This window comes from Morus notabilis, unplaced genomic scaffold (genome assembly GCF_000414095.1).
Source record: "Morus notabilis unplaced genomic scaffold, ASM41409v2 Scaffold1009, whole genome shotgun sequence".
NCBI classification, from domain to species: domain Eukaryota; kingdom Viridiplantae; phylum Streptophyta; class Magnoliopsida; order Rosales; family Moraceae; genus Morus; species Morus notabilis.
Window position 1 is genome coordinate 85,613 of NW_010357868.1, and position 8,075 is coordinate 93,687.

General features: G+C 33.8%; 2 protein-coding genes across 2 annotated transcripts; both read left to right on the forward strand.

Moving 5' to 3' along the window:
- The first annotated feature begins 2,081 nt into the window (after window positions 1–2,081).
- LOC21404619 (F-box protein At5g51370) lies at window positions 2,082–4,373 on the forward strand. The gene is made up of 2 exons (XM_024177184.1): window positions 2,082–3,396; window positions 3,980–4,373. The coding sequence occupies exons 1-2, from the start codon at window positions 2,183–2,185 to the stop codon at window positions 4,251–4,253; spliced, it is 1,488 nt and encodes a 495-aa protein (XP_024032952.1). The 5' UTR covers window positions 2,082–2,182; the 3' UTR covers window positions 4,254–4,373.
- Window positions 4,374–6,408: 2,035 nt separating this feature from the next.
- LOC112095363 (protein transport protein Sec61 subunit beta) lies at window positions 6,409–8,075 on the forward strand. Its single transcript, XM_024177185.1, has 2 exons — window positions 6,409–6,502; window positions 7,514–8,075. Exon 2 carries the CDS (start codon window positions 7,517–7,519, stop codon window positions 7,763–7,765), a length of 249 nt encoding a protein of 82 aa, XP_024032953.1. The 5' UTR covers window positions 6,409–6,502; window positions 7,514–7,516; the 3' UTR covers window positions 7,766–8,075.

Consider the following 8,075-nt stretch of genomic DNA (forward strand, 5'->3'; position numbering starts at 1 on the left):
AATGTCATTAAACAATGGTTATCACTTTAATTAAAAGGCAATATAGGTTTTTTTTCATAGACACCTCTCAACTTTACGAGTTTGGTAAATTAGTTCCTTAATTTTTTTTCTTGGCAATTCACCCATTAAACTTTAAAATTTGTTGCGTTATTGGTTGAATTGAAAACGAAGTTAAAAATTTAGACAGTACGTGAGTGTTTAATAAGGATAATTTTGGTCTTTTTACATCGAATTGAACATTTTATACATGTCATCAATGAAAAATTTTTAGAAGTTGGGGAACTCCTATTTTTTTTCCCCAAACCAGTGAACTCTTAGAGGACGTTTGGTTGGATGATTCAAACCATGTGATTCGAACCATTTTTTATTTACGTGTATTTTTTGTGAGAGAAAATACTGTAGCAAACCACAAATCAGGGAACGAATCCCTCTACCAAACATAATTTTAAAAAAAAAATTGCCTGTGATGCTATATGAGAATCAATTAGATACAAAAAGATATTAATTACCATCGTTAAATATTCACGTAGAAGATACAAAAAGACTGCCCCCACTCTTCTCTGACTGCCCCCATCCCATTTTTATTTAATATATTTAATATTATTATTTATTTAAAATAATCCCCCCAAATGTTTATTTAATATATTATTATTTTAAATATTATTACATGTTTTTAAAAATTAAACCACCGAACACAATTTCAGTTTTTTAAACTGAAAAGAATCTCAGAATAAAACTACCAAACACATTTTCAGAAATAATTCTAAAATAAAATCATTTTGGAACGAGTTCCAAACGCACCCTTAATTTTTTAGCCAAACCGGTTAACTCTTAATTTCAAAAAAAAAAATTTGCATGTGATGCTATATAAGAATCAATTAGAAATAAAAAAGATATTAAATACTCCTATGAAAGATACATTTTAAAATTTTAATTTACTTTTCAATTTAATTAATACTACAATAAATTTTAAAATTTAAATGATGAATTGTCAAGAAAAAAAAGTTAAAGAACTTAATTTACTAAAGCCTTATTCACTTCGCAGATTCGAGTTTTCAATTCGAGCTGAGATGTGATATTTTTTGAGAGTTTTTTACTGTAACTAAAAAAATTAAATGTGACATTTTTTAAAAATTTTTTACTGTAAAAATTTATAACTGAAAACTCAAATCAATAAAATGAACGACTCATAAATTCTTAAAATTGAGAGAGCGTGTATACAAAATAGCCGGCAAAATATGGTAATTGTTATAGCAAAAGTTAAGTGATAACGGAAAACTTTATCTAACTTAAAGTTGTCTGAGTGAGGTGTACAATTTTTTTGTTGGGATTTTAGGAGTTTTCTAGTTGTACACTCGTACTTCCCAAAAGCAGCCAAAATATTATTACATGCCACACTCTCTCACTCACGTGAGACAAATTTAACTCCTTTATTTTTCCAAAAATAAAAAATAAAAAACTCACTTCTACTTTTCTTTAGATTTATTAATCATTTCTATATATCCCTTTTTGGTATTTTGCAACAACCCCCATATTTATTAAGAAATATCATATTTAGATGTTCTAATGATTGTTCGCCACGTCAGGAAACAGGGCGAAGTACTCTGGTTTTCCATATGTGGCAGATTGCTAATGGTTTGATGAAATCTTATAAACTGGTCGCTTCCGCACCGGATCAGAGAATCCTTATCTCTCTTCCGTGTCCAATCATCCAGAAATCCATTACATTCAGCTTTTAGAGAGAGATTTGATAAAGAAAAAGAAAAAAAAAATCAACTTTTCTGTTTGTTTAGCGAGAAAAATTACAGTAAACGAGAAAATCAAAGGTTCAAAAATCTAGAGTAAGAATATTAGAAGGAAAAAAGGAAAGCTTTTAGAGGGAGAGATTTGAAAAGGAAAAGAGAAAAAAAAAGAATCTTTTTTTTTTTTGTTTAGAGAGAAAAATTAAAGAAGAAAATGAGCAATCTTTTCTCTCGTTGAAAATCTGGAGTAAGAAAATTAAAGAAAAACACAAATTTTAGAGAGAGATAGAAATTGCAATTTCTTATTTTACATTTGTTAGAGAGAGAGAGAGAGAGAAATTTAGAGTAACGGAGAGAGAGAGAGAGAGGGAGAGAAGCTGAAAGAAACCCTAACCCTAATTCGCACGTACACACAAATCAAAACTTTTCCAGAGAGATAAATGTCGCATTCGCCGGAGAGAAATTCAAATGCGAAACCGCCATTGGAGAAGTCTTCGAAGCTTTATCAACAACAACAGCAGCAACAGCATGAGGAAGCGCTGAAGCATGTCATATCGAAGATGCAGCTTCTTCACTCCGCTGTCTCTTCTTCTCCATCACCTTCCTCTCCTCTCTCCGAATCCGACCTCTCCCTTCCTCCCCTGGACCCTCCGGCACCCGATTCCACCTCCCTCCTCTCCGATGAGCTCCTCCTCTCGATCTTCTCGAAGCTTCCCCTCTCTCAGTACTCCCACAACTCCCTCGTCTGCAAGCGCTGGCTCTACCTCCACGGCCGTCTTCTCCAATCCCTCAAAATCCTCGATTGGGGCTTTCTCGATTCGGGTCGGGTCTCCGACCGGTTCCCCAACCTCACCGACATCGACCTCGTCCACGCCTGCATCCGCTCGCCGAGAAACTCCGGCATCCTCGTCACACGCAAAACGGTGTCGCTTCATCTGGATTCGCTCTTCACGCCGAACGATGGCGGGTTTATTGAAGAAGGCGACGTTTTGAAGTCGAGTGTGATTGACCAAGGGCTCGGCTTGATTGCGAATTGGTACCCGAATCTCCGGAGATTGGTGGCGATTGGAGCGAGCGAGAGCGGGCTGCGGAGTGTCGCCGAGGAGTGCCAGACATTGCAGGAATTGGAGCTGCATTGTTGCGGGGACATGGCATTGAAGGGGATTTTGCAATGTAGGAATTTGCAGATCGTGAAATTGATTGGTTGTTTTGGTGGATTCTACGGCTCGGTGGTTTCAGACATTGGATTGACAATTTTGGCGCAGGGGTGCACGCGGTTGGTGAAGCTCGAGCTCTGCGGGTGCGAAGGCAGCTACGACGGGATCAAGGCGATCGGGCAGTGCTGCCAAATGCTCGAGGATTTGACGCTGTGTGATCATAGGATGGAGGGCGGGTGGCTGGCCGCGCTTTCTTATTGCATGAATTTGAAGACTTTGAAGCTCAAGTCCTGCAAGAACATCGATTTGTGCCCCGGCCCGGACGAGCATTTGGGGTGTTGTCCTACCATTGAAGAGTTGCATTTACAGCAGTGTCAAGTGAGGGATAAGCAGGGCATGAAGGCGCTGTTTTCGGTGTGTGAGGCCGTCCGAGATGTCGTCTTTCAGGACTGTTGGGGCTTGGCGGATGATGTATTCAGCATCGCCACTATCTGTAGGTACGGGAATTTAGTCCTTGTCCAAGTCCCTTTTTTGGTTCTTACTTTTTTTTATTCTTCATGCTATAGTTAAAAAGTTCAAAGGAGTTGAGATTAAAGTTGATCACTAATATAATTGGTGAAGTGGATAGTGATCTCCATTTTGCAACTTATTGAATCACGCATTTATCATCAGCTGTATTACCCTTGTGAAACAAAAGCCACGTGCGATTTCTTAGTGATGGCATTCAAGTCCTCTAGAACTATTTGTGTAATTTCAATTTTCATGGTGTTATCTGATGATAGCTAGCTAAGTAGTGAACAAATTAGCAAAATGTTTGGTTGTCTATAAAAATTACGTGTAAACTTATGAGCCGTTGAGAAATATACAATGCCTTTCTAAGTTGAAACTTGAAAGATTTCTCAGTTTGAGGTCATGGAACAAGGACATGTAACATGGGCAATTTTAAATTTATAAGGCAAGCCCGGGTGTATTTTACAATGGCCTGCTGTTGAAGTGTTTGTGGAATGTCTAGAAATGAGATTAATTGGAGTTTTCGAATTTGGTAGAGCATTCTTTCTGATATTTCTTTTGTTTTCTTAGGAGGGTGAAGCTGATATCATTGGAAGGATGCTCCCTGCTGACAACAGCAGGATTGGAATCTGTAGTTCTATCATGGAAAGAGCTTCAAAGACTTAGAGTAGTTTCATGTAATAATGTAAAAGACGTCGAGGTCACTCCTGCCCTGGCATCCTTGTTTTCTATCCTCAAAGAGTTGAAATGGCGGCCGGATTCCAAATCTCTCTTAACGTCGAGTCTCGCAGGGACGGGAGTGGGAATGAAAGGTGGTAGGTTTTTCAAAAGGCTAAAACCTTGAGATTGGTGGATTCTTACTTGCATTTAGATAGTTTACACTGCAACTCCCAAACAGAGATGGATATTAGATAGTTTTTTCACCTTTTGTAATTTAGATGTTGAGCTTCAGGAATCAGGATGACCAAGGATGATAAAGAAGCTTCTTTGAGTCACATACTCATTCTAGCTCTTCCACACTTTATTGTATGTGGGAAACTTTTTTTTTTTTTTTTTTTTGAAAATATCCGTGTAATTTAATTCTCAGTGTTACAATAAGTTTAGAAATGCTAGTATAATCAAATTAAGTAGTTGTACTGACTTGCTAGGAGTTAGTATAAGCAGATACATTGGTATAGACTGTAGTTTATTTCTTCTTTCCACGTCATTGATATTAAACATTGTACTGGGAAATCAATTTATTGTACCACCAAAGTTGTAAGTGATAGAATTATCTTGAATTATTTTCATTCGTTTTCTTTATGGATGGCTAATTGCTACTTTATGTATTGCAGATAAACTCGTTTGAAAATCAATTTTATTTTTATACAAGTTTGCTCTTGAAAAAGTAAAATAAAATAAAAAATGTGCTCGTGTATTGTACTTTTCAGTGGCTTTTGAGCTTAACATATTAGGTGCGTTGAGAATTGATTTCAAAATGATTTTAGTTTTAATAAAAAGTAAAAATGAGATTGTTTTGAGAACCATTATGTGATCGATTCTGAAATTGTATTTGGTTGATTTTTTAAGAAATTATTTTGAGTATAATAAAAAAGTGAAATTGTGTTTATTAATTAATATATTATAATATTATTGATAAGTCAAAAAAAATAAAAACAGAAAAAGAAAAATTAATTTTCAATCGTTTTTAATTTTTTTATAAAAATAATTTTTATTGTTTTTATTTTTTATTTTTTAAAATACGTAAAAATTGTTTTTAAAAACTGTTCCAAACACTCACATTGTTTAGTGTGACTTGTGAGGCGTTTGCTTACTAAAGGACGAGAAAGTATATCCAAGGGATATGCCTAAGCCACTGTTTTAACATCGAATTGAAATGGAAAATTCAGATATTGATTTGATTTGATATATCGGTAGAAACGACATTTAACGAATACGACGTTGTTTTTTTTTTTTTAGTTGCTATTCTAATGCGATAGTGATATTATCATTTATGAGATTATGAGATTTTTTATTTTTTTTTCATGGTGTGTGTGAGACTTATGACTCGCTTTATACAAGAAATAAAGAGGTATTTATGCTTTTATATCATATGTTTGAAGTTTATCTAAAAACTACATATTCAATTTTTGATCTATACCTTCAAATTAAATTTAATACACAAATATATATCTTATGTCATTCCATAATTGATTTTAACATTTTAAATTATCCTTAAGAAAAAAAGGTTAAAATTGTAGAAAATTAAAAACAAAAACAAAAGCATAAAAAAGGCCATTTTGAGCTAATTTAGGTTATTTTAAGGTCAAAACTACAAGTTTATAGTTTTTTTTTTTTTTTTAGTTTTTCTTTTCTTTCTTTCATAACTATGCAGATATTTTAGATATTTTTAAGGTTAAAATTGATGGTTGATAGTAAAAAGACATACATTTGTGTATTAATTTTAATTTAAAAGTATACATTTAATGAGATTAAAAATTAAATATAAAACTTTTGAATCATAAATTACGTTAAATTATGATATAATTTTCATGTGATCTGAAGTCATAAAAGTATTCTTTTTCAACCAAATTTTTCTAAAAATATCATGTCGTAAGCTCTTTTTCTTTATTTTATTTTATTTTATTTAAATAAGTAAGCTCTTTTTTCTAGTACACAGATACACATGCATAACCATATTATTAGTCAAAATAATGTCTCAAACAGGGAAAAAAAAAAGAAAAAGAAAAAGAAAAAGAAAAGAGAGAGAAAAAATTATGAACAAGTGTTTTTTTTTTTTTTTTTTTTTTTTTTTTTTTTTTTTTTTTTTAAGCTCTGAATTATAAACAGGTGTTTAAAATGTCTTTAAATGGAGAAAAACAAAATAAAGAGGTGTCTTTGACGTCATTGGTGGTGTTCTGATGTGGCGTAACTCTATTGGTTATAAAGGCGTGGAAAATGTGTTGGACCCACATTAAAGGGGAAAAAATAAAGAAAAATTTCATTTGCTATATAATACGATTAATCGGACCTATTTTTCGCAGAGTCAAAATTCACGATCAGGCGCAATCAAAACCCGGCGATTTCTCTTTCTATCACTCCCAATCGATTCAGGTAAGTTCTTCTCTGCAAAATCTATCATTTCGGTTTCTTCTTTTTGTTTTTTCGGATCCGTAATTCTGTAGATCTACGCCAGAAATCTTTTAAATTTAGGTTTTGTTTGGGAAAGTTCACATTTTTTTAAAATTTTTTTTAGAGACATAGAAATTCGATTTTGGTTCTGATTATCGGATCTGTTTTCGTTTTTCGCGATAGGGTTCTGGGTTTCTTATTTTCTTTATGTTAAGGAATTACGCTGTAGAAATTGTTTTGTTTTTCATTTTGGAGCTAATATGAAGGTTGATCTATTTTATTTGATGCAATCGGGGATTTGTGTTTGTATATTGTGGTTGTCATATTTCTTTATGATTATGCTTAATTATTGAGAAGCTCATCTTCTATTTTCATATTCCTTTCAATGAAGGGAAAATAAAAAGGTGAATAAATGGCTGCATGATGATGCAAAGGGAAATTATTTTTGTCTTTTGATCTCCTGAAATACCCAGATGTTGATTCTCGATGGGTGTAATCTTACTTTATTCTGCTAGATCTCTATTTTTGTCCAAATTTTCTATATTTCTTTTCCAATTATGATATTTGCAATTGAATTACATTAACATCTATGTTTGTCTAAAATGCAAATGGGATTTGTAATTATTTAACTCAGTTTCAATTGTGATTAATAAAGCTTCTGTCTTTAGTATCACAGATTCAAACTCATCTGCTATAAAACAGTTATTTTTTGTCTATGAAAGCCATGCCCTGATGCTAATATCTGCAAAAGTGTTCATGTCTGGGTCACTGATCAGTTGTTTTATTATCATATAGTCTTCTTGTTGAGGAACTGTTTGATTAATAGGGAAATTTAACTTTCACTGTCTCAAAGTATGCATTGTGCAATATAGCTTCTAAAGTTGATTTTGAAGAAGTCTCAGTAAAGCATTTCTTTTTCGCAAGTTTGTTTCCTTATGCTCTGATTACAAAATGCTGAATTGGAAGTTCTAAATGCTTTGTTGGCCGCTACAGAAAATGGTTTTAGGTGGAGCAGCTCCCCCGAGAGGAAGTGCTGCAGCTACTGCGAGCATGCGTAGGAGAAGGACGACGAGCAGCGGGGCTTCTGGCGGAGCAGCTGGGACGATGCTCCAGTTTTACACAGATGACGCCCCTGGACTCAAGATCTCGCCCAATGTTGTTCTCATTATGAGCATTGGTTTCATTGCCTTTGTTGCCATTCTTCATGTCATGGGCAAGCTGTACTTTGTTCGCAGAGAATCCTAGAGAGAGAGAATGGTGTTTTACTGACACAACTGAGAACTTAGGTTTCTGTTTGCCATTTTGGTTGAAGAAAGAAAAACGAGTTACAATAGATATTTGCTTTGTACCTTTATTTTTCCCCTTTAGTATGTGAAAGGTTGAAACGTTGATGCCTTTTGCTTCAGTTTATCAAAGTCGAACTTTTACAATCCAACACTCGAGAAGCACAAAAATTGAGTATTTCTTGCTTTCTACATCAGAATAATGCCGTTGAATGAATTTCTTGTATTTATTTGTAGCAACTAAATAGAAAGAATGTTTGGTTTGCTGTAAA

Bases quoted from the DNA above. Each gene is read 5' to 3' on its own strand.
- LOC21404619 (XM_024177184.1), top strand. From the start codon at position 2,183: ATGTCGCATTCGCCGGAGAGAAATTCAAATGCGAAACCGCCATTGGAG. The intron at 3,397-3,979 runs GTACGGGAATTT...TTGTTTTCTTAG, and splicing joins AGCATCGCCACTATCTGTAG to GAGGGTGAAGCTGATATCAT.
- LOC112095363 (XM_024177185.1), top strand. From the start codon at position 7,517: ATGGTTTTAGGTGGAGCAGCTCCCCCGAGAGGAAGTGCTGCAGCTACT.